The sequence below is a fragment of the Durio zibethinus genome, chromosome 3 (genome assembly GCF_047325235.1).
Source record: "Durio zibethinus cultivar Kanyao isolate XHJ-2024 chromosome 3, ASM4732523v1, whole genome shotgun sequence".
Classification (NCBI taxonomy): domain Eukaryota; kingdom Viridiplantae; phylum Streptophyta; class Magnoliopsida; order Malvales; family Malvaceae; genus Durio; species Durio zibethinus.
In genome coordinates this window covers 37,547,975-37,573,988 of record NC_143164.1, presented here as the reverse complement: position 1 = coordinate 37,573,988, position 26,014 = coordinate 37,547,975, and the positions used below count along the sequence as shown (strand labels likewise).

General features: G+C 32.2%; 4 protein-coding genes and 1 pseudogene across 13 annotated transcripts; 2 read left to right on the top strand and 3 right to left on the bottom strand.

Moving 5' to 3' along the window:
* Positions 1-1,014: 1,014 nt before the first annotated feature.
* On the top strand, positions 1,015-2,637 carry LOC149519832 (transcription factor HHO5-like). The gene is made up of 5 exons (XM_089758824.1): positions 1,015-1,371; positions 1,471-1,715; positions 1,786-2,074; positions 2,204-2,280; positions 2,382-2,637. The coding sequence occupies exons 1-5, from the start codon at positions 1,152-1,154 to the stop codon at positions 2,478-2,480; spliced, it is 930 nt and encodes a 309-aa protein (XP_089614950.1). The 5' UTR covers positions 1,015-1,151; the 3' UTR covers positions 2,481-2,637.
* Positions 2,638-2,779: 142 nt separating this feature from the next.
* LOC111283605 (protein DOWNSTREAM OF FLC) lies at positions 2,780-4,279 on the bottom strand. The gene is made up of 2 exons (XM_022872168.2): positions 3,579-4,279; positions 2,780-3,489 (listed from the first exon to the last, which is right to left on the bottom strand). Exons 1-2 carry the CDS (start codon positions 3,751-3,753, stop codon positions 2,972-2,974), a joined length of 693 nt encoding a protein of 230 aa, XP_022727903.1. The 5' UTR covers positions 3,754-4,279; the 3' UTR covers positions 2,780-2,971.
* Positions 4,280-4,883: 604 nt separating this feature from the next.
* On the bottom strand, positions 4,884-6,695 carry LOC111283997 (AUGMIN subunit 5 pseudogene; annotated as a pseudogene).
* Positions 6,696-7,160: 465 nt separating this feature from the next.
* Positions 7,161-13,370, top strand: LOC111283770 (E3 ubiquitin-protein ligase At3g02290-like). 9 transcript variants are annotated; one of them, XM_089758820.1, is made up of 6 exons: positions 7,161-7,891; positions 8,044-8,059; positions 8,653-9,015; positions 10,193-10,613; positions 11,459-11,568; positions 13,057-13,370. In XM_089758820.1, the coding sequence occupies exons 3-6, from the start codon at positions 8,896-8,898 to the stop codon at positions 13,081-13,083; spliced, it is 678 nt and encodes a 225-aa protein (XP_089614946.1). In that variant the 5' UTR covers positions 7,161-7,891; positions 8,044-8,059; positions 8,653-8,895; the 3' UTR covers positions 13,084-13,370. The 9 variants fall into 9 exon arrangements, with proteins under 9 accessions (XP_089614946.1, XP_089614941.1, XP_089614944.1 ...); XM_089758815.1 differs by having other exon boundaries at positions 8,009-8,059; XM_089758818.1 differs by having other exon boundaries at positions 8,009-8,059; positions 8,650-9,015.
* A 451-nt stretch (positions 13,371-13,821) lies between these two features.
* On the bottom strand, positions 13,822-23,817 carry LOC111283621 (agamous-like MADS-box protein FUL-L). Of its 2 annotated transcripts, XM_022872185.2 has the most exons (9): positions 23,689-23,817; positions 23,379-23,573; positions 20,877-20,955; positions 19,902-19,966; positions 19,272-19,371; positions 19,132-19,173; positions 18,879-18,920; positions 18,634-18,767; positions 13,822-14,117 (listed from the first exon to the last, which is right to left on the bottom strand). In XM_022872185.2, the coding sequence occupies exons 2-9, from the start codon at positions 23,561-23,563 to the stop codon at positions 14,009-14,011; spliced, it is 756 nt and encodes a 251-aa protein (XP_022727920.1). In that variant the 5' UTR covers positions 23,564-23,573; positions 23,689-23,817; the 3' UTR covers positions 13,822-14,008. The 2 variants fall into 2 exon arrangements, with proteins under 2 accessions (XP_022727920.1, XP_089614940.1); XM_089758814.1 differs by lacking the exon at positions 13,822-14,117 and adding an exon at positions 17,376-17,543 and having other exon boundaries at positions 23,379-23,784.
* Between the last annotated feature and the right edge of the window lie 2,197 nt (positions 23,818-26,014).

The window sequence follows — 26,014 nt, the reverse complement described above, 5'->3', positions numbered from 1 at the left end:
TTTTACCATCTATTTTATGAATCTCTTCTTAGTTTTATCCACTTTATTTTCGTTTTTTATCAATTCTCTTTTTCTCAAACATTGATTTTCTATTCGATTTTTTTTTAATTATTAATATCAATGTGTATATTATCCGTATACATTAAATTTATTAGTATTTTATTGTTATTTACAAATTTAAGAAGAAAAAAAACCCCAACTAATTAAATATGCCTAGGGTGATTTTCTTCTTGTGCATTAAAAAAATGAAAAAAAAAAATTGGATCCTGGTCAGACCATGTATGTTCAATGCATAATCCAAGTGTCTTTCTTTTGAGGGATCCTGCCTTAGAGTGTCAAAGAACCTTCAATTACTGAGAAAACAAAGTCTGCATTTAACACTCCTTAATTTCTTCTTTCCTTTAGGAAAAGATACTTAAGAAGAATCTGATTTGCAAGGGATAGAGATGAAACATATGAGGGCAAATAATGACAAAGACGAGGTTTGGTCTTAGGCTCTTTAGTCTGAGTTCAATGCTTAACGTGTCTGAATGTTCCTGTCAGAATTCTGGGGGTGTTTGTTTGTGCTTAATTCACGTCAAAAGACAGGCAATCTGGGAATTTACTTTCCTTCGTTTAGCATTTTCTTTTCTTTCTGGTTCATCATGTTTTCAGATGATGAGTCAAACATAACTAGAAAATGAAAATCATAGCTTTCAACAAGTCATTTTTTCTTCAATCAGACTGAGTTGAAGCACAAAAGCAATATATCAATGTCTAGAGAAGGCAGCAAGATTACTTGAAGAGACAATTAGATCAGCTAAAACTCGAATTGAATGGCATGAAGAGAGAACAAGCAGTTAAAGAGGTAGATTCCATGATAAATCAGAAGTTGAGTTGTCAAAGATGATAGTGATCAACAAATACACTCAAAGCATTAATTACTGAGAATCTGATGTCAGGCCATTGAAGTTATAGTATTCTCTTCTTTTTTTCCCTTTCAAAGTGAAAAGAAATTAATGCATATGTGGGAATCCCTCTTTCATATGTAATCAAATTTGTCTTTTAGGATTATACTGGATTCTGGTTTTAATTTCTTCTATTTTACCTGTTGAGCAGGAAAAAGAAAGATCAGTTTTTGCTATAGAGAGGAAAGGAAAGAAAAGAAAAACATGGGTTCATCAAGTACTCCTCTGGAGCTAAACTTGAGCCTTAAACCATCCTATGTGCCTAAAACCATAGCTAACCTGCTGACAGATTTGTCAAATGTGGGCAATGCATCAGATAAATTAGCAGTTTTGAATGATTATATCAATCAATATGAAGAAGAATTGAACAGCATTGTGGCTTTCAGACGCCAACTTCCTCAATGTATGCTGCTTCTAATGGAGGGTGAGCCAATTACATTAAGTTTGATTTATTTATGTTTTTGTTTTTCACCCCTTTCTGAAAATGTTGTCGTTTAAGCTTTTGGTTTGATATGGGATGTAGCACTTGGAACACTAAAAGATGAATTTATGAACATCAAGAATGGAATGGAATCTGAAACTACTGGAAGGCCGTTAATGGAGTTTCTGGCAATCAAGAGGAAACATTATGAAGAAAAACAAACAGATATATCAGCTGCAGATCAGAAGTATGACTACAAAGGAAAGAGTTTGATGAGATCTCCTCACCAGCTTTGGAACTCTAATTATGAAAACAAGAGGCAGAAAACATTCATAGACTTTATTCAGGTAATTACCCCATACATAGCTGCAAACCCTTTATTAAAACTGTTTACATTGTTTTTTTCTTTGACACCAGGTTCCAAATCAGAATCCCATTCCTTTCAAGGATAGTAGTTTCAGATTATCTCTAGCTGAAAAGGAATGCAGCAGCAGGGAGATTAATATAAGAGAATCCTGCAGCAGATTTGCAAGTATTGGAACAAATAATGGCCAGTGTGGCTTGAATCTGAAGGCTGATAATCCAACTCTGAATTATCACCCAAGGCCACTAACTCAACCAATTTGGAAGAATAACAGGAGAACTTGGTCACCAGAGCTTCATGCAAGGTTTCTGGAGGCTTTGAATCTCCTTGGAGGAATTGAAGGTAGAACCTGATATCATTATACTTTTTTTTAAACTTTCATGCGTCATTGAGAAAAAAAAAATGAGACTATTGTTATATAATTTTTATGCATTTTTATTTCATTGAAGTAGTATATGTTTTTTTTGGCAGTGGCAACTCCAAAGCAAATCAGAAAGGTTATGCAAGTTGAGGGACTCACTAATGACCAAGTGAAGAGCCATCTTCAGGTTGATTGCCAACCCTAATATCTATGTTTTCCTTACTCAAAGAATTAAGTTCGAATAAAAAATAAAAAAATTGATGCTCTTACCCATATCTTTGCTCTCAGAAATATCGAATTCATTGTCGGAGGGATGATCCTTTGTCATCAGAAGAATATGATGAAAACGACTCGAACCCAGAAGGATCACTCAACAAAAAATCTTGAAGGATATCTTATTACGCTTTAATAATTGAGTCTTTTGTTATGAATCTTTTCTTCTTTTCGGAGTAACGAAGAGCCTCAACTAGTAATTCTATGAATAGATTGGCCTAAAATCTCTTTGAAAGCATATGATTTTCATAATCCTAAATCCAATAGTCCGTTATATCATATTCATGCTATGTTGCAGTTTTGGTTTCATTACTTTGTATCCTTGGTGTTGGTCTTGTGTACATGTGTATGTTTTTCCTCAGTCTCAACCAAGCAGTTGCTTGGTTTTAATGCAATTCTGAAATATAAAACTCCCATTATATTATGCAGATGTAGATTCTCCATTGAATGCTAAACCACATGAACTTTCAAAAGGTAGATAATGGAATGGAAATAGAGGATTGACAATTGAGCAGCTGCTCTACATGATAAGTGACTTTACCAATTGATAATTAACTGGCCAACAGAACGTAAAGAACCGATATTGGTTGGTTTTACAAAGTTTTCTAATTCCTTCCCGGAATTGGTGGAAAAGGGAGCCCTGGAAGGGATGGCAGAGGTGGGAGTTGAGGGAGTTGAGGTAATGGTGGGAGATTGGGAAGCAGGGGACTTGGTTGTGGCGTTGCTGGGTCTTGAAGTGGAGGTGGAAATGTTGGATAGTTTGGTTGGGCAAACCTCAAGGTGTTTTGGGTGTTGATTTGCCTAGAATCTTGAACACTCGGTTTTTGGTTGCATAGATTTGGTTGTTTCAATGGCTTGAAAGTGAAAAACCCAGCTGAGAAAATGTGAGTTCCTTGCTTTCTTGACTTGAGATACAGTGATGATGAAGTTGCTGTTGAGGCCACAGCACAATATGGCTCACTGCTATTGATAAGTTCCACTGAACATCTCTTGATTTTCTTGACATGTTTGCTAACTGAGAAAGGCAAATGAACTTTGAATTCTCCACGTTCATTGGTTTTCACTTCTTGTCGAAAACTTGGCCTCGAACTCCCATCTTTACATTCCACTGCAACAGATGCACCTGCAGAAACAAAATCCTTGAAAACGTATTAATTTGAGCCTGAATAGATTAAAACAGAAGGCTAGGGAATTGAAACTCAAACAGCTAACCTGAAATAAAGTGGGTGGGCTTAGAGAAATCCTCTTGGAAACAAGTATCACAGTACACAGTTCCAACAACAACAGCAGAATGAAGCTTATGATCATGGCTAGCCTCTGAGAGATTATTGACTGTTGACCCAAGCAACAATATCAAAGGAAACCAAGAAATTTCCATTCCTCTCATCTCTCCAAGAACCAAGAACCTCTTTGTTGATTCTGATTTTAATCTTACACTGAATTTTGAACACGGCAGAAACAATAAGCTGATCAACCTTTATAGTCTCACCCATCAACCTTCTTTATGTCAGTCATGCAAAAACCAGTCAACTGCAAACTGGTAGCAGTGAATTCAGGTTTAATTTCTCCCACCTCCAAACAGCTCAAAAGGAATATGTACACTTTGGAAATGAAGGTTTCAAGGTAATAAACTTTGATGGTTGCAAATCATGGTTACATTTATTGAGTTCGTTTCGTTTGATGGCATAAATTCAACAATGTGAGACGGTTGGATTAATTCCTGCAGGTTCACGAGCCAGTTACAGCAGCCACAGATATCATGTGCCAAGGCCATGAAAAAACACTTGAGTCATGGAAATGAATTTGTTTTTGCTGTGTTTATGTTCTTCACATTTCAACCTGCTTTTTGCAAGCGACCCGTACATTACCCTCCCTATTCCCAGGGAAAGCAATCAGCACATAACCATTTGTTGCAGGTTCCATTCTATCACTTTGCATTATTCAAGGATAAGCCATTTGAGCAGAATACAATAATCTGCCATGATTTCCCAATCATTGTTTCAAAAATGAAGTACAAAAGTATCCCCTCAAGTTTGATTAGGTGCTTTGAAATCTTGAAGTTGAATATTCAAATTAGCAATTTTTTTTACCAAAAAAGATAATTATTTATTGATATAACAAGTTTAATTATCATAAATAAAAAAAATACGTATATGCGCAAAAAAAATTCATGGGGACAATAATTGTATTTTAATGGGTTTTTAAACTCTATCTACAAAGTTAGAAAATTATCAAATATTCCATTAAAATATATTAAAAATTTGATAAATTAATATAATAAAAAAAATAAGACAATGAATCGAAATCAACACTATCTATAGATTCCACTCTAGGTCAATGATCATTTCACGTATTGACAAAAATCACTTTACAACGGAAAAAAATGTTTACTAAATTTTTTACAAAATTTTCTTTCAAGAAATTCATTGACTTCAAATTATACTACATACAAGTCTTTGTGTGAAATGAGTGTTTTCACACAAAGAAAAAGGATTTTAGATAGATTTCATAATATCATTAATTCAAAGATTCAGTTCGCAAAACCTGATTATCATAAAATGCAAGAAGTTGCTTTATGAGTATCTAGCAACAACATTTTGTCCATCAACTGCAACCCAATTCACAAAGGTTGATTTAGGTTGCTCCCACCACTCTTCAAGCTTAGGTAAAATGTTCAATCCGAAGGTTATATTAAAAGAAAATTAAAAGATAAATACAAGTTCTCTCTATTTTCTATTCCTCTCTAAATAAATAATTAAATATAAATGAACAAAAAGGCATAGTTGTAGAAAGAAACATACTCTGCAATCAAATTATCAATCTATCGTAGTGTCCTACCTGACGTCCCCACCCACAATTTCAATTGACACTCTTAACAAATCAACCATTTCATTTTTTATGGATAATGTTAAGATAAATTGCATATAAAATTGAAGAAAAATAGAATGCATAGCAAGAGAGATATGGACATAACCAGCAAAATAATAAGGGCAATTACTTACCAAGCCCCTCGTATATTTGCAATCCTCCAAGCACTTCTGATCATTCAGAATTGCAGTTTTAAGTTTAGGTAGCCAATTTTTTGTGACAATTTTCTCTTGCTCAACAGTCATATTCAAACAATAATTTGTTTCCCTGTATCATATGGCAAGAAAGCACATAACAAAATATAATTACCAAATCCTTTAAGATCAGTCTATCTAATACAAAATACATATTTTTCTATATATATTCCGTCCGAAAATTGTTTTTGTATCCAAACGCACTTTTGTTTTTTGCCTTGAAAAGCAAAAGGCACAGCTATAAAAGCAACAACCATATGATACCTAAAAAGGAGAATAGCAAAAAGCATGAACAAAAGTACCAGCCAAATGGATAGTAAGCTTTTTCAAATGGAGCACTATCTGTTTATACAAATGAAGAAGAGAGGGGAAAAAAAAAACAGATGACTTTTAGATGGACACAAATTCCGAGAAGACAGAAACAGTAATTCATTAACTTGCATATTCTTGTTGAGCATGGTAAGCAGCTAAGCATGGTTCAATGGTGCTTGACCGCTTTCAACAAGATCCTGCTGAATATGGACCAAATTTATTGCCTTTACCAATTCCTCCAAGACACTAGCCTCAGAACCACCAAGCTTCAAACAGAACTCCAGAGTCCAGATATTCTGAAACTGATGCCAAACCAGCATCAGAGCCCTCCAAACCTAACCACACAGTACATGTCATTAGGTTGACAACAATTCTATTTGAAAGAAAGAGACAAACCTTCAAATGGACTTCAAGATCATCCAAATCATCCTCAAGCAAGCAAACAAATCAAACTTCTTTGAGTAATAAACAGCCTATGATTCATCCCCAGAGTCAGTCGAAACTAAGCCTACTTGACACAATCGGATGAACCATCATTCTATTCGTCAAACACACTCTGATAAAATTAAAATGCTTGGAAACTAAATAAAGAAGCACAATTTTACTGAGCTTATTGAAGATAGGCTCTTAAATAAAGCACAATAACACAAAACTATGCATATAACCAACCTAATGTAATGGGAAAAGGCTTAGTTTGATCTTCTTCTTCTTTTTCTTCTTCCATAACATTAAAATTCCACAAATCCTAAAACATAATGAAACTTACGGTCTCAATGGTCAATCAACCAATTCATTGGTGGACACTTTTAACTTTATAACAATATGTTAAAGTTGGCATTTTTTAATCCTAAATATATAGTAACAAAATCCTTAAAAATTAAGGACAAAAAAGAAAAAAGAAACTGTGATTGGACTTTTCATCAAGCACTCTCCTGCTTGGGCTTTCTCTATAGAAACCTCCAACTCTTTGACCTCAAATCTTTTCTTTGTCTCCACACAATATTTTTAGGAAAAAATTTTCGTAAAGTTTATAAAATGAAATTTATGAAATTTTTTATTAAAATAAATTAAATAAAATTAAAAATTAAAATTGACAAATTAAGTCTTAATAAAATTTAATAAATTTTTTTAAATAAATAATTTTAATAAAAATTTTAACAAAATTTTTATTATTAAATAAACACCTATCAAATTTAATTATAAATTATATTTTTAATATTTTATTTATATATTATTAATTTTTTTATTGAATTCTATCCTATTTAAATTTTTTTTATATTATTTTTAATAAAAAATTTCACTAATTTCATTTAAAAATTTCGTACAAATTCTTCGCATATTCCTCAACCTTTCTGCTTCCTTCGCTGCCCCTTCTTGCTCCCGCTCGCAACTTCTCTAATCTCCGCCGCACCTGGACCCTCCCCTCCACCACCACCACCACCACCACCACCAGCCCACCGCCAACCAACTTGTCTTTCCTCCTCCCTCCTCCTTTACTTCTCCCCTTTTTTTCCCTGAATTTCCACCACTCTCAATATTCCCCCTCCTCCTCCGCGGCCGGTGGTGGTGACACCGTAAACGGTGCTGTTCTTCCGGATATTTTGGACGATTTTCTCGGAATTAAAGCGGGTTAACAAGAAAGGCCAAATGGGTAAAATATTTCCTCCACAAATCTTGCGAAGCGAATCGATTAAGGATAAATTCGATTTGTTGGGAGAAGAATTGTACTGTCCTAAAGGGCGGTAACCCATTTCCTTTTGCAGCTATAACATAGCTTCTGACAGCACATTTGAGCTCTGCATTTTAGATTCAATCCCAACACAAACAAAGAAAAAATGGAAATTTTGGACTAAATTGACATCCAGGATTTCTATTTCAAACCCAAAATGAGCTAAAAAGGGACGGTTTTGGATAGATGTGAGAATCAGAAAGGCAAAAGGGAAGAGGAAGACTGGAAGAGTGAGTAAGCTGGTGGAATGGCAGTATCGTAATTTCCAACTTCATTAACAATCCTATTAATAATAGATATATTCAAAATAAATCATAATAAAAAATAAAACTTCAGTAACATTCCATCACCCACCATCCTTCACAAACTCCAACAAAACAAAGCAGACAAAAGAATCTGTCTTTCATAGCTTTTCTCGCCAGGTAAAACTTCCAACATGAAACTATATTATCTTTTTTATTTTAGTTTATATTTCTCAAAATTATGAGCTCTCATAGGCTTCCTTTCACTCTCCTTCACTTCCTCCCCTAAAAAAAAAGCCAACTAAATATCTGCCTCTTATCACTTCTCTCAGCTCAATTTCCATCAAGGTAACTTTTTCTTTTCTTTTTCATCAGTTTAAGATGTTTTAGTTGTTTCCTTTTGGGATTATCTAAATTGGGTATTTTTCATTTTTTCAGTCCATGCCTGTTTTGGACCAAATTCTGTGCTTAAACTTTTTTTTGCTTTCTTTTGGGATAATCTAAAATGGGTTTCCTTTATTTGATTGATCCAGGCTTGTTTCTGGGTTGATCTTTTGGTTTTTGTGGACTTTTTGGTGCTGGTTTTGATGAAAACTTGAATCTTTGAATGGTTTAGTTATATGTTTTTCTTTCTGTTGAATTCATAGGGAACTTAATTTTAGCTGTAATCTTTAATTCCCAGATTGATTCTTGATTGTTTTGTTTACTAATTATGAACAAAGACTAAAAAGATTGAAACTTTCGTAGGAAAAGAAAACAAGGAAAATTGGACACGCAATTCTTTAAAAAGATTTATTCTTTTTTCCTTTTACCTCAAAAAAGATAGCTAATTGGCTTTTTACTAGTGGCATTATGAACTTGCTATGAGGATTCTTGTTGGCTCAATTTGGTTTATGTATCCACAAAATTGACTTACATTTCTTTTTTTTTTTATTTAGCAGCTGAAGAAAGAGCTATTTAGCAAAATTATACAAGGGCATATTACATTTTGTAAATAGAAGAGAGAGGGGGTACTGGTTCGTAGCGGTGGTAGGACTTCTGCGAGCTTAACGTCCTCTGTCATTGCCTTTTTCAGCTTGGAGAGCTTTGTTCTTGATGCATATGCATAATTAGAAGGGTTGAGCTTTATTGATGAGGTTGCATGGAAAGTTTTAACTGAAAGGGAAAGCTTAAAAGTTAACATTATGGGTTCTGTTTGTTGCTGCTTGAACGCCGAGGACTTTGAGGACCATATGAATCCAAACAGTAATGTATATAGAAACTGTGCATGCCTCCGTTGCTTTGTTCAGAATTTTCTACACGTGGTATGTTTTATGATTCTTGTTAATAAGCATTGTCTTGGACTGTGGTGTTATTTCTTCAAATCCCAATATTTTCGTGTCTCACTTGAGGTTATAAAAATGTTGGTTCTATTGACTATTTCTTTTGTGACACTTTTATGTTGTCAAAAATTATGCCTGTCATTGGAAATGCTAACTCTCTTATTACCTTTACTTTCTGTGGCAAATGTGGGTGGCATTAGCAAATTTCACAATAATGCTGTCTAGATCATTGTAATAATTTACTAAAGATCATCTCTACTATTATTCCAAGCAAGGTCCTTTGTGAACTTTTCTACTCAGTCCCATGCTTATATATTTGTGGAAGACTTGACAGAGTGTTATGAAGGGATGAGGTTTGGTGACTGAAAGACTGCTGAAAGAATGAAATATAAGTTGCAGTTCTCTTATATATATTTATATTTTATATAACCATATGATTTAACTGTTGATCAATATTGGTAAGTAAGGAAAAATTTCCGTTATGGGGTTATATGGTGTGTTTGGGGTTGTGGTAAGTTACTTACATGTTTATGCAATAAGCTGGAATAAGGTAATTCACACATCAGTGTCTAAAAGCGGTTTTGGTTAAAGAATCCTCTTAATGGGTCTTGTAGCAAGTGAAAACTTCTGTAGCATCCACACCAAACCTCCTTCAGGTTAACTTCCTCACCCGTGCTATTAATTTGACACATGCTTCAATATGCGAACAATCGACTGACAAGTTTATAAACTAGGTTAGTACTTAATAGTCCATAATTGACTTCAGTAGATATCTGTTCACCTAAAATCCAATATAGGTAGATGCTAATGGAATTTCATAGATTGAGAACTCAGATCAGGTGTGGATGCTATAGAAGTTTTCATTTGCTACAAGACCCATTAAGAGGATTCTTTAAACAAAACTGCTTTTGGACACTGACGTGTGAATTACCTTATTCCAGCTTATTGCATAAACATGTAAGTAGCTTACCACAGCCCCAAGCACATCATATAACCCTATAAAGGAAATTTTTCCTGACTTACCAATAGTGATCAACAGTTAAATCATATGGTTAAATGTCTTAGCATTGATCTGAGAAAGTTTTTCTTCAATTATTTCATTTATGGAGTTCAGCTTTTTGATCCTTTTTTTTTTTTTCTTTTGTCCCTATAATTGTAGTATACCACATTATTCTGCAGAGGGGAATTGCATTCTGTCCCTTCATCCATTCAGGGGACGGCATCTATAAACTCTTCTGCCTCTCTTGACAACTCGCTGTCTGACATGTATCGTTCTCCTCCGAGGCCCTTGCCTTATGATGTTGACACCAGATATTTCCGCTTACAACGTGATGGTCTTGTTTCAAGACATGAGAAGGGTTCAAGTCATTCACAAGAGGAATCTGATCCTTTAAGAGGTGAAGATGATGCAGATTCAGAATCTTTGGGTACAGAAGACAAATGGAATGCTTGTGAACAGGGCTCAAAAGAGCAGCATTCTAAATCCTCAAAAAAACTCTCATCAGCTAAAGCACCAGTTGGAATTGGGTACATCTATTTACCAGCAGAGGAGGAGGATATCTGTCCAACATGTCTTGAAGGTAATGTTTCTACTTTTAATGGTATTGTAACCACTATATTATGCTGTGAAATGTTGTTAGAGGTTTTTTCTAATTTGCTATGGTGCTGCAATGGTGGTCAAATCACATTTCCTGGCATTCACCAATACTACTTTGGACTCTTAACAACTTGTCTATTTCTTGATTATGAACCTGGCAAGGAAGTGATGTAATCATCAAGCCAGTTAGTCCAGACTCCAACATCTTTCATTTGTATGCTTCTATTTGGTTTTGTGCATTCTTTGTTTTCACACTTGCTTGAACCTAAAGTAAAAAGTTATCTCACCTCAAGATTATTTAAGAACAGTGGGTTCTTTATTTTTTTTTTTAAAAAAAAGTGGATGCTTGTTGCCTTAATAGTTGTAAAGAACGGTAGGACTATGTTCCTCTGCCTTTGGAAGTTTCTAGTATTCAAAAATATTAATTAGAATCTCTCACATTTCAAGTGATCAAAGTTAAATGCATGCCATAATTTACTTGTCTATTCCTCCCTCCCAAACAAGGTTTCCTCAATGAGTTGCTGAATAGGCCAGGCTTTGCTGGAACTTAGGAAGGGGGGGTGAGAAATGCTAAATTTCTGCTATATATTGCTTCTCTAATCTGGAGGCTTTTGCTGTTAATTGAGCCCATATAACAGTGGTTTACGATTAAACAACCTTGGTTTAGTCGGGGAACTTACAATCAATCCATAGTTTTATGCTATGTCATGTATACATTAGAAACAATCACTGCTATCAAAAATTGATATTATTACAAACCATAATAGGCTGGGCTTTTAATAGATATGCCATCTTCCTTTTAAACTCATCAATATCATTTATGTGCAGAATATACCCCAGAGAATCCCAAGATAGTAACAAAATGTTCCCACCATTTCCATCTTGGTTGCATTTATGAATGGATGGAGAGAAGTGAAAATTGTCCAGTCTGTGGAAAGGTAACCATTTTGCACTAGCTAGCGTTTTCATCTCCATGATAGTAAATAATCCATCAACAGTCTTTTGTTTACATTTTATCCTGCTTGATCAGCTATTTCTTTTCCTTCTAGACTTCCAGTTTACTAGGATGTTCAAGTTTTACAAGCATTAGCTTCGATATCTTTTGAAAGTTTATCTTACTTTCTCCTTTTATTAATTTCTTTATAACCAATGTTGTAAAAGTGCATATGTTTTTTATTAGTTTGTTTATCAACACTCATGCACATTAATGGTTGTATTTAAGTATATGTAGCTTTTCAATGAGTTCTCTTTTAATGGATTTGATACGTTTAGATGTTTAATAACAATATCATTTCTTCTTTTCTTAGATGAAATATTGACTCTTTGTTTGGTTATAACCAAAAGTGATGGAAAGAAAAGCTAATCGGTAAAGTTAACTGTAAAGAAAATATAGAAAATGAAGTTCCTCTTAGGAAAAACATGAGGAAAAAGCTTTTCTTTATGTTTTGCTTTCTGTTTATTTTACAAGTGATAATCTGACTTATCCTTGAGGTGTTTTTCCTCTCATCCTCGCTGTTCAAAACTCAGAAAATTGGTTTATGCATAAACTAGTAGCGAAACAAGTAGACATTGATAAATGAAAGTGAGAATAAGAAGATTACTAATGAATTATTAATAGTAAATGAGTTTTTCCTTTCCATCTTCTTCAAACTACCAACAATATCTATAGAGTGCCTATCCAAAAACTGGTGCATGGTAATTTTCAGATCAAACAATTATTTCATCATTGGTTCTAGTTATCTGCGCACTCTTCTTGGTTTCCTATCTTCTGTTTCTTTTTCTTTGTCAATCTAGATATCTTCCATTTTCTGCAATAAACTAACTCTTCTAACAGGTATATGCATTTTAGGCTCAAAAAATGGTATTGCTTGGTTAGCCTCATGGTTTAGATGATATTCTTTGATGTGTTTACTAGCAGCAGAAATGTTGACAAAAAATGAATGGGAAGAATTGTTATTAACTAGAAGTTGATTATATAGATATACAAGGTATTGCAGAGGTTATTGAACTTTGAATTAGGTCAATTGAGGGTCAGCTTGCATGTTAAGGCCAGACAGCAAAGTTGCTGTCAAACCTGATAATATCTCCTTCTGACTTCCTAGTTCTTTCCTCAAGTTATCAAATAATTTTAGTTCCAAATAATAATAATAATAATAAAAGGATTGATAGGGGATGTCTTTACGTTCCATCTCTCATTTTGGGATACTCCAGCTGTCATTTTATTCCCTGAATTTTTATGCTGACTTTTCTTTTCAATTTTTGGAATTTACCAGTTGTTAGCCTAGTTGCTTAGACATTTGACCTAGCTTGCAAAGCTTTATATCGAGTATAACATATTAGAAAATGAAAATAGTTTTTTATACTCTATTGTTACCTAAATCTTTCTCATCTTAACTTGGCATTTGTCTTTTTTTTTGCTATTCTAGGTTATGGTGTTCGATGAAACAACTTAATCTTGCTTGATAGGTTTCGTTGTGGATGAAATTAAACCGGCAACAACAGAAGACAGAGAACCCAAAAAGACATCCAAAGTCCTTTGTGAAAACTACTGCAGGATAAAGTGTTTTTGTCACATACGGTAAATTTGAAAAATGTTTTTGTATAAAGATTGTACAGTTACATTCTCTTTGTAACCCTTTGAGTGGGAGAAAAAGAAATCATGCATGATTGTAGGAAATCTGACTAAAGTTATTTTGCAAATGGTTTCTTTATCAATGGGAAGAAGTGTGGATTTGAGGAAGCTATGATGTATCCCAAAATTTCTTTCATTATTACTTTGGAATCGTTTGTGTTTATGTGCCTGGTTAAAATTGATGTAGGACATGAGAAAGATCTAAGAGTTTAAGAGGATTCAGCTCCCATATAAGGTTATTTTCATCAGCCATTCTTTCCTCGGGTTCTTTGTTACTCTATCAGATGGAGGCTTTCATGTCAAACAAAGAGAAATGACATTGTCAATTATTCTTCATACTCATCAAAGGAAGAAACAATATAACAGTATTATCACCTCATTAACTCTAAACCGTGCATTTGACTTGTGTGCCTGCAAAAATATATTAGTGGCATTCCTTAATACTCAAAGAGACGCCAGTTTCGTGTCCCCTGATGGTTGTTTGGCCAATGGTTGGCCCTACAAGATAGGAAAGAACTAAGAAGGCATTCCATCCTTCGTTCATGCAATAGCACATCGGTTTGTCAAGCAATGTTCTTTGCCTCTTTAATATTTCTACTGCAACAGGATGCTGCAGTCTCAAAACAGTTTTTGAGTTTTCAAATAAACAACATAGGAATTTTTTGCGATGGTATGCCAGTCATTGGCACTATATATAACATAGTTTGAAATGTTCGATGTGAACAGCTCGTGTTAGTTTCAGCTTTCTATCTGTTTACATGGTGTAGCATCCAGGGTGGTATCACAGTATTGGTACTAGGCCGGGATTGAGCCTCAACCTCCTTGTTGGTACGTTCTTTGGCCTGGTAATTCCCTCTGCATGATTCACATCAAAACTGGAAATTAGTTTAATTGCATGCATATTAATGGAGAAAACACTGCAGTTTCCGCATTTTGCTTAAGCAGTTTTTTAGTACTGATTTCCATAGCACATTACAGGAAAAAAAATAGCTTGTATATATAATGCCTATCAGCTAGATATGACTAGGGTTATGTAAACAGAATCTATTGTGACTACAACATGGAATTGATTAAGAAAATAAACTTTTAGTCATTGCTAAATCTTAGGCAGCATTGGTGGCAGTTAGCCTTAGCCAAATTAAGACAGGACAAATTGCTTGTTTAGGTAAAAAAAAAAAAGGAGTAAAATTATTTTATTTTTCTATATATTTTTTATTACAATACTAGAATTTCACAAAAAAATATAGGTTACTAAATATTCTCAACCTTAAAACTCAAGATTTTCATGCATTAAAATAGTTAATTAAAGGAGAAAATGCATTAAAATAGCTAATTAAAGGAGAAATTTACTCTCCACACATAATAAGAAAATATATAATGGATTTGATGTAATTACTTAAATCATTTCTTATTCTAAAATAAAGAGATTTAACTAAAATAGATAAAATCAACTAATCAAGTAATAATGAAGATTAAATTTTCACACTCTCCCTCAAGCTAGGTGATAGATGTCAATCATGCCCAACTTGAACTTCAAATTCTTGAAGTTGTTTCAAGAGAGAGTTTTAGTGAGTAAGTTTACAGTTTGAAAGCATGTGGGAGTATAAACTGATCTAACAATTCTTTCATCTATCTTTTCATTGATGAAGTGTTGATCAATCTCTACATGTTTAGTCATATTATAATGAATAAGATTCTTTACTATACTTATGGTAGCTTTATTATCGTAAATATCTTCATGGATTCTTTTCCAGAGACCTTTTAACTCCCCTAACAATATTTTTAGTCAAATTCTCTCACATATGTCATGAGACATAGCTCTAAACTCGGCTTCCGTGTTACTTCTAGCCCCTATAGATTGCTTCTTGCTTCGCCAAGTAACCAAATTTCCCCACACATAGATACAATAACCAATAGCTGATCTTTGATTAGTAATAGATCCAACCTAATCAATATCAGTGTAAATTTTAACATTTTGGCATAATGTCTTCTTAAAAAATAATCCTTTTCCAGGACTTTTTTTCATGTACTATAAGATTTGATTCACAGCCCTTAAGTATTCTTTGATTGGGTTGTTCTTGAATCTGCTTACTATAGTAGCCAAAAAATTGATATCTGATTTTGTATGAGAGAAGTAGATGAGTTTCTCAACAAGTCTTTGATATTTGCCCTTATTTATTGGTGGACTTCCTTCTTCCATTCCTATATTATTCATTGTGTCTATAGGGGTGTCAATAGGTTTACATCTAAGCATTCTAGTTTTCTTTAGTAAATCTAGGACATACTTACGCTATGAAACAGAGATGCCATTTCTTAAGTAAGCTACCTCCATGCTAAGAAAATATTTGAGGTGTTTTAAATTTTTTATTTCAAATTCTTTGGTTAAGGATTGTTTGAAACCATATAAAAACTTTTGAAGTTTACATACTTTGCTAGAATTGTCCTGATTTTTGAATCCTGGAAGGATTTTCATGTAAACTTCTAGGTCACCATTAAAAAATACATTTTTGACATTTAGTTGGTGTAGTGGTTAATCTAGATTTGCTGTCAATGATAATAACACTCGAATTGAATTAAGTTTAGCAACTGGAATAAATGTCTCCTTATAGTCAACACCATAAGATTGAGTAAATCTTTTTGCAACAAGGCAAGCTTTGAATCTATTAATTTTTTCATTTGCATTGTGCTTGAAAGTAAAAATTCATTTGCACACAACTAAATTTTTTCCTTTGGGTAATTTTGAAATCTCCTATGTTTGTTCTTTTTTAGGGTAGTCATATTTTATTTTGGTTGCATAAGTGTTTCATGAATATTATTGAGAATCTGCATATTATTTAGTGTGGTAACAAAATCTCGATAATTGGGTGATAAACCTTCATAAGAAATCACATTACAGATCAAGTGTTGAGTACATGGTCTCACACATTTCCTTAGAGTAATTGGTTGATCAAGATCATCAAAAGATTCAATTGAATCAGATTCAGTAAGAGTGTTACTTGTGTTGATTTCAAGTATTTTTGGAATCGGTTCAAATTCTTGGCTTTGTTTTGAAGGTGTACATTTTTTAAAATCTTTCTGAGTTTTATGTCTTATTAAATAGACAGTCAATTCTTTGTTTGTTTTGCTTTGTGTGGACTTCATATTTGGAGGATCTAGTTGGATGTTTTAGACTTGAAAGGGAGATGAAAAAGTGTGGTGGTTCGATAATAAGATTTTCCCAAAGTTGATATTCCCATGTAATTGAATTCTCCCTTTGAATGGTAGTTTTGGAAAAGTAAGATTGATTTTAAAAAAAAGTAACAATCATGGAATGGTAGAATTTCTTTGTTACTTGTGAGTAACACTTGTATCCTTTTTTATTTGGTGAATATTTGAAAAATATGCATTTGATGAATTTAGGATCTAATTTGCTTTGGCTTTGTTGGCTGGTAAGAACAAATGCAGTGCATCCAAATACCTTAAGGGAAATAGACAAAATGATTCGAAAGTGAAGGTAGGAACCGAGAAGGGATTTGCAAGGCCTCTGAAATTTCAGAACTCGATAAGGCATTTTGTTTATAAGATATGTAGCAATAAGAACAGTCTCACCCAAAAATATTTAGGTACATGGGTAGCCATCATGATGGATCTTACAACTTCTGACAAGTGTCGATTCTTTCTTTCAACAATGTCATTCTGTTGAAAAGTATCAACACATGAGCTTTGATGAATTATACCATGTTTCATTAGATATGTATCTAATAATTGAATTGCAGTATTCTTTCCCATTGTCGGTTCTTAATACTTTGATTTTGGTTTTGAATTGAATTTGGATCATATTGTTGAAGTTTTGAAATAACTGGCCCACTTCTGATTTTTCTTTCATAAGGAATATCTAAGTAACCCTAGTGTGATCATCAGTAAAAGTGACAAACCATCTAGAACCAGTAATATTATTTACTTTGGAAAGATCCCAAATGTCACTATATATCATTGAAAAAGGATGGAATTATTTGTAAGGCTAATTAGAATATATAATATAGGTATGTTTGGATAGTTGGCAGACTTTACACTGGAAATTGTTAGGATTTTTATTAAATAATGAGGGAAACAACCTTTAAAGATACAAAAAATTTAGATGACCTAACCGATAGTGCCACAACATGATAGTACTATCTTTATTATTGAGGATAAAACTACACAAGAGGTTTTCTGATATTATTTTTTAGAATCATTAGCTCTCAGGATATAGAGTCCAGCACATATCTTAGCATTATCAATCATCTTCCCCGAATCCAAATCCTGAAATTCACACATATTTGGAAGAAATTTAATAACACACTTAAGATCTCTTATAAGTTTGCTTATAGACTATAAATTGCGACTTAGATTTAGGACAAATATAATAGAATCAAGTGTTATCTCATTAGAAATAATAATAAAACATGTACTGCTTACTTTTGAAAGTGACCTATCAGTAATTCGAACTGTAAAGTTTTCATGACATGGGTTATATTTATTGAATAAATATGCATCCCCAGTCATATGGTCTAAAGCTCCTGAATCCGCAATCCATGAATTTGATTTATTTAATTTTACACTCAAGGCACTTATAAAATTATCTTTTTGTGCTAAAAAACCTATTCCAATAATGCTAGCTCTCGGGTTAAAAGTAACCTCCAACATGGGGCTCTCCTTTTCACTGGCCATGCTGGACTTCGAATGAAAGTTTTTAAAGGTTTAGATCGTACTCTGATATTATAAAAAAATCTCTAGAATAAAATTATTTTATTCTTCTATATTTTTCTTATTACAATACTAGAATTGCATGAAAATATATAGACTTAAGATTGAATATTTTCAACCTTAAAATCCAAGATTTTCATGCATTAAAAAGGAAAAATGTACTCTTTACACATAATTGAAAAATATCTAAAGGATTTGGTGTAATTACCTAATCACTTCTTATTCTAAAAACAAGATATTTAACTAAAATAAATAAAGTCAACTAATCAAGTAATAATGGAGATTAGATTTCCAAACTTTTTTTTGCCAGACCTAAAGCAAATTATAGAGAGGATGTCTTTGTATCCGAGAGATGTTCTAAGTTCTAACTATGCTATAACCATCCATGTCATCAGCTGGAAAATTTTCTTAATAGCAAATAGACCCAAGGCAAGCTTTGCCTCCATTGATAAATTTCTTTAAGAGAAATATCACTGCAAAGAGGGGCAAGCAACAAGGAAGAAATAAAGAAAATCCTAGATCAATCAAACAGTTAAAGGCATAACATACTAGGAGTATATTCAGGCGACCAGATATGTACATAACTTATATATGCAATGGTTTTCTCAGCTAGCATGAAAGATTATAAGATAAAGAGAGAGGGTACCCTATAGTCAAAGAAGGAAACAGTATTGTTGCTGGTGGTGATGGTGGTGGTTGCATGAATGATGATGAATTTTGGGCAAGGTTTTGCAGCTCACGTTGCTCATGCTCAGTCTGCATCTTCTCACTGACTTTGAGCTGTATCCATGACAGAAGTTCTAATGAAGTCAAAGATGAAACTATAAACTTCATATTGGAAGAACACAATTCATGCTTTGGTGGTTTGTGTGTAGAAGCTGCAGTTCTTACCTTTTCTGCTAGCATTTTGTTCTGGTCTTGCAGTGTCTTTTCCTGTCATAAGCTTCATAGTCAAAATTGCAAATACCAGACTACTGAGATTTTTCTATGGAGTTACTCATGGTTGTCCTTTAACATGAAATGTAATGTCTGGCTGTGTTAATGTAAAATACTGGGGCAGCATTCTTTCATGAAAATTTAATTAAGATGTTATTATACAATCTAAGTCATGATAAATGTTTCATCATATGCCGAAGTATCTTACTTTCTTCTGCAGCTCTGAAATGGATTCAAGCATGAGTTTATTCTGCATGTCAGAACAAATCATGATCGAGTAAAATAAAGCAATCATATAAAATATGTAATAGAAATTTTCGTAGAACTTATTGAACATGCTTAATTTACCTTTCTAGTTCGTATGCGTCTAAGAGAATTATCAATTTGTTGTTCCAAAAGTTGCAGGTCCCTCAGACTCAAGGGATCAAGCTCTTCTCCCATGAAGTTCCTGCATGATAAATGTAAAATATGCCATTTCATTGAGTTGATTAAGTTGCCAGCAAATCCAATCCAACCCTAGAAGCATGTAAGCCCATATTCCATATCGCATATTTATCTACTGTAACAGGACAAAGCTGCTGCTAGGCATCACTAACTGATCTACTTCGCCCCATCAATGTGCTTCAACAAGTTTTAGCAGCCATTCTTGGTAACGATCCGAGTTTAACTTGTGATTCTTGATATGTGACCATTTTTTGCTTCCTTTGATTGGGGCATGGGACTGGCAAAAAATAGTTAGCACTTTTCCTTCAACAGGCAAAAAATTGTACAGAAGTAGACAACTCTCCATGATTTGCAAGCAACTTTTAGACTTTGCTATGTTGGAAAGATAAAAAGTGATAAGGATGGAAAAACTTTTAATTTAATGGATAGATTTTATAATCACTTTTTATATTTGTAACTTAACGATTGCATTTCTTCCTTCTTACCAAGCAAAGCCTTAATCTACTGTTCATTCACAAGATGTTCCATTTGTACCTCAAGTTCCTTTGTAAAGCTTCAATAGTTGACCAGAGTTTGGGACATTCCAAAGACCAGTTTGCCTGTGTAGCATTCAGAAAAAAGGATTCAAGAATTACTGATTCCATTTTCCTTTTAATCAACAAGCATTAATAATCCAAATACAAGTCTCCACCTAAAAGATTCTGACTATCAAAGGAAATTTCAACAACTTGTAATAAGGGTTACAGGGTTGCACCAGATACAGTGATAGAACAAGGAGAACAAGAAACATGCATGGTTTCAGTCTGTTCTTTGCTATAGTGATTACTTCAATAGAAAACATATACGGTACAATCAGAGAGATTTATCCATGAATGTGAAGAACTGAAAGCACAGTCAACCATGAAATGAGGTTTAGAATCTGAAAGCTAAACCAAGCAGAAAGATGTTGACTCTTTTGCTGAAGGAACATAAAGTTACAGTGTGAACTTTTTCATAGAGGTAAGTATGGAAAAAGGTAAGATTACACTAGGGTTTTCCAACATTTTTGTGAATTTTAAGGATCCTTCATGATTTTTAATTTGGGTAGAACTTGCTATGGACAAATGTTAGAAGACGGTACAAAGAAATAGCTGCAAAGAATACATCACTTTTTTTGCTTGAACATCTGTTCTTTTCGTCTCTTTTCCTTGTTCTCTAACCTTTTCAACATCTTCGTTTCTCAACTATTTTGATCTCCCTGCTTGACAGCATTCTTGCTAGTGTCTGATCATTATTTTCATGTTTGAGTAGGTGAATGAGCGAGGCTCTATGACCTTAACAATAAATTGGTAAAAAAATGAAGATTATAGAGATAAACATCCCTTAGCTTGGAGGGTGATAAAGATTCTATTATATATAATAAAATCACTGTATGCACACTTTAGCTTGACAATTATTTGCAACAAAATATACGATTTACTGTGACAATACACATTTTGGATAAATTTCATAGTTTGCTGCAAGACATACCTGTGATTCAGAATCAGTTGGGACGAGCTGTCTCTCTGCATATGAATGTTGTTCGTATCGTTCTATGATCCTCTCCATGCTGTAATAAGAACAAAAGTTGATCAAGGAAATGACTCTATACATGAACACTATACAAATTCAACAGGAAAACCCATACTTTCAGTGCATGAATGTCATTGAAGTGATATGAATGCCTTTATAAGGATTTCTGTACATTGATTTTATAGAAGAAAAACATGATGTTCTACTTTTGCAGAAATCCATCACAACAATGTGTCTTACTAAATTCATGGAGTTCTCAAAAGTCTAAAATCTAACTAAGTTAAAGGGTTTAGTAATAATGGCACCTAATTAGAGAAACTATCCCCTTAAGCATGTTAATGCTTGTAAGTTAGGTTGTCCCAATTAGTTTAGCCAGTAAAGACATTTGATGGTTGTGTTCAACTCTGAAATTGAATTAGTGCAAAATCAACTCGTAAACTAAAAGTTTTGAGTTCAAACATTAATCGTAACTTAAAAGATAAAAAAAAAAAATTGAGATTGAACCCCATAATCGAATACTGAGAGGTTTAAAAGATGAAAGATGGCTACTTCTCATCGTGTGGTCTAATCATTGGACAAAAATGAAAAAGAAAAAGAGAAAAAAAAAAACTAAAAGGATTAGATCAATATGCACCATTAAAACTTATAGCAAAAAGGGAAATTGGCAGTTTCTTCCAAATGTTAGCATCAGAACTAGATCAACATGCACTACTTAAGATGAAAAAGAAAAATAAAACCCTCTTAAAAAGGGACAACTATATATATTTTCCAAATGCCATGAACATCAGATACCTAAACCACATTTAGCAATAACAAGATGCAAATTGCAGGAAAAAAAAAAAAGAAAACAGAAGAAAGACAAGGAGATTGATATTTAATAACAATTTTTTTTTCAGCAACTTTTACAATATTGCATATATTGACCTTTGTTGCAATTGTAAATTATTACAAACTGAACTTTGCAATAAGAATGTGCATAAATTGCTAGAAAAACTTCTTTCATCACAAATTTTCATTTATTGTTATAAAAAAGATGTTGCAATAATAAAATTAAAATTTCTGCTAATGAAAATATAAATTAGGTGCAACAAAATAATTTTCATTGAATAAATATACATGTCAAAACATGAAATAGCTGTATTTTTATTTGAAAAAAAAATTAAACTAGATAGTGGCTAGCTAGTACTGCTAAGTTGAAAGATCATTATGGAAATTGCCAAAACATTGCTTTCCACACTTTCCCTACATACAATGCCCTATGAACATAGCTAATATCATTAGGAGGCAATCTCCTAGGTGAATCAAAGACAAATTCCAATATCCTAGGTTAAAATTTAAATGCAAAAGACATTAAAAAAAAAAAAAAAACAGAGAAATGCAATAACACCAAGCCCTATGACACAAAGCTCTAGGGCATTTTGCTAAACTTGACTCTTCCAAGTTGAATTAATTTGATTTAACCAATTTTTGCATTACCAAAATTAAAGGGAACTGTCATTTGCATTAACTTAAGCGAAAATCATTCCATAATAATCCGCTACTTAATTATTTTCTGTTAAACTTTTATGAACATACAAGTATATATCAAGTACAGAAAATAAAATTAAGATCCTAAACACAGATGATTAGATCTACAGGTTAAACAAACATACAACATTTTTCACATCTGATTTGACAAATCAATGCTGAAAAACTTTTCATTTCATAAAATCTAAACAAACAAGCAAAAACAACATGTAAAGCAAAGTTCTTTAACTAAAGAAAGAGACATTGTACTAAACTGGACTTTTCAAAATTGAATTAATATGGTTTAACCAATTTTTTCATAACCAAAATTAAAGGGTACTGTTATTTGCATTAATTTAAGCAAAACCATGCTATAATCTGCAACTTAATAATTTTAATAAAATTAAGATAAACACAGATTATTAGCTAGACAGGTAAAATCAACATATAACATTTTTCGCTTCTCTGACAGATCAATGCTGAAAACTTTTTGTCATAAAATCTCAACAAACAAAACAAACAAAACAAACAAAAACAAAAATGAAAAGCAAAGTTCTTTGCCAAAGGACTGAATAGACATATATACTAAAATTAAGGAAAATGTGTCAGGGAGAAGAAAAAGACATCTAAAATGACACATGAGAAAAAATCCTATTTTTACTCTTGTTCTTTTTGTTGGCCTTAGCTCTTTTGGAGTGTATATATGAGAGGGACAAATCAAAGATATCAGAAAGCTGAAGATTTTGATATAATGCAAGCCATGAACAGTGCAGCCATGAACAACAAGCAGGAAAATAACAAAGACCCAGAACTTAAAAACAATCAAAAATGAAAAAAAAAAGGTGAAAAAGAAATATTATAAGAAAACAAAGCAAAAAAAATGCAATAACTTGAGAGATTTAAAAAAAAAAAAAGTAAATTAAAGTAGTTGAAAGATTAATATTTGTAGAAAACCTGGAATCACTTGAGTACTCAAATAGCTTCCCTTTGTTAGAGAAAACAATCAAAGCTACATCAGCATCACATAACACTGAGATCTCATGAGCTTTCTTTAGCAAACCAGTTCTTCTCTTTGAAAAAGTTACTTGTCTGCTAATCTTGTTCTCGATCCGCCTTAGCTGAACCCTACCTCTCCCCATTTTTCCCACTCTTCAAAAAAAAAAAAAAAAGTAAATTAGAAAAAACAAACTTTTTTCTCACTAAGCAAACAAGAAAACCCTAAAGATACGAGTTCTTATATTATTTTGTTCTGCTTTGTTCTTACAAAAGGGAAAAGAAAACATGAAACTCATATAAAAATGGAAAAGTATAAAGTATGGGTATTTCTATTTTTGTGTTCAAATGCTTCTATTTTTCTGCTGTCGTACTATGAAGCAAAAGGCTTTGGTTTCCATATATATAGGGAAAATACCATTAGAATTATTTATTTTTAGGCAAATATTTCATTTTTATTGAAAGAGAAAAGAGAAAACATAAGGGGAATTCATCAGGAAAGTACTAGATTTTGAGGTTAACATGTGTTGTCGGAAGATGATTGGTAAAAAGGCTGATCAGTCGTTAGTGTCTAATTTTGAGCCACAGGTTATGGGAAGAGCATCAGTTCCGTACAATGATTTTTGTCAGCAATATCGTGTGGGACCAAAAAAGGCTTTTGGTGACGGCGCTGGCTAGCTCGAGCTCTCAGCTTCCCCACCGCCTCTTTCACTTGCCACAGTTGCTACTGCTCTTTGGTTTGACATTCATCTGCATTTGCTTTCCCTTCCACGTAGTTGCTTCATACTTAGCTACATATGTTCATCATCTTTGAGGTTTTTATATGTGACTATGTTAGGTCAAAGGCCAATGATGATCATAAACATTGGAGGGGATTAGGATTATAAGATGGGCAACAAAGACGGGACCAAATGGTTTTTTTCTTGTGTCTAATTTAATCCGATCCTTTATATCTTCTTAATGTTTTCATCTTAACTTATATTTGACTTCATTTGTCTAGAAATTCATTTTTATGTATTATTTTAGTCTAACATTTAGGAAAACTTTAGTTTTTAATGGAAATTACATATGATTACTTGGATTAACTTTGTGTATACAGTTGCGATAATACAGAGGATAAAAACGTTATCTGAAATAATTCAGTAAATGTTAAATTTTTCATAAAAATAATTTTGTAAAAAGTTATTTTACTTGATAAATTTTTAAGAATGATAAATTTATCCGAATGTTAAAATTATATTTGATTAAGAAAATATAAGACTATCTAATAATATATTTTATTTTATTACCCCTAATTATATTATTAGTTGATGTTAGATAAGTAAATAAATTACATGTCAAATTAATATATTATATTGTCAATCTTAACTTTAAAATTAGTATTAAATAATAAATTTATTAATATTAAATTTTGTGTCATATGAATTACATGTGATTTCACACGTTAATTATAAGGGAAGAAGAATATACAAAATAAGTCTGTTGATATTAAATTTTATAAGTAAAATAATTAATTTCAATTTACAGGCTCATGGATGATTTTCTTGTCATTATTGTATTTTAAGAAAGTAAAAAGATGTAAATCCACCAATATTTTCCCATTTACCTTTCAAAGTTTCAATCATTTATCTTTACTTTCTTTTTCCCTCATATGAAATGGTTCTATTTAGTTGATACACATATGCTCATAATTTAACTTATCTTTATAATCATTTTTTTTTAATTTTTAATTGTTCAAGAAAATGGTAGCACTAAAAAATTAGGTCATGTATAATTAGAGAGTGATTGTTTCCCATTAATTTCTAATTGTTATCATTTCTATTTTTTATTTAAAAAAAAATCCTATTGCATCAATTATATTTTGCATGCATTTCTAATTAGAAAATACATAAGGTAAAATTAAACTTGTTGGTAAAAATTATTCTTTCCATCTCAAAATATTTATTATGTATTGATTTTCACGGAATTTAAAAAAATATTTTGATTTTAATATATTTAATATTAAATTTTAATTTTTTTATAAAATTAAATTTTCATGATTTTTAATATTAAAAAGTAAAAAAAATCATAAAAAATAATTTTAAAATATAAAAAAGTAAGAGTTTTAGATGTTTAAAAAATAAAATAAGATATAATTTTGAAACATCCAAAAAATAGAAACAAAAAAAAGGAGATAAAGGAAGTAAATGATAATGGTTTCTTATATTAGTTAAAATAAAAATTGATAACAAGATGGTTAAGATTTGGAGTTATTGTGTAGATTTTTAGGATATGAAACCTATAATTTTGTTGTGGTAGAGAAAAAAAAATAGCACAATAAAATTGAACACATAAAAATTTATTTGGTTTAATCTATTGACTAAAAATCATAATAAAAATATTCAAATATTTAATTAATGATAAATGCATATATTTTTCATTCAAAAATTTAAATTTAAACCTTTTAATAGGTCCTTTTCTATAAGAAAAAAATTATAATTCTCCTGGCCTTTCAAATCTTAGCCTTAAAACATCCAATTGATCACAACCAAATTCTCTTTTTTTTTTTTAAATTAAAATATTATAAATAACCTTATTGTAATTTGGTGAAAAATAAT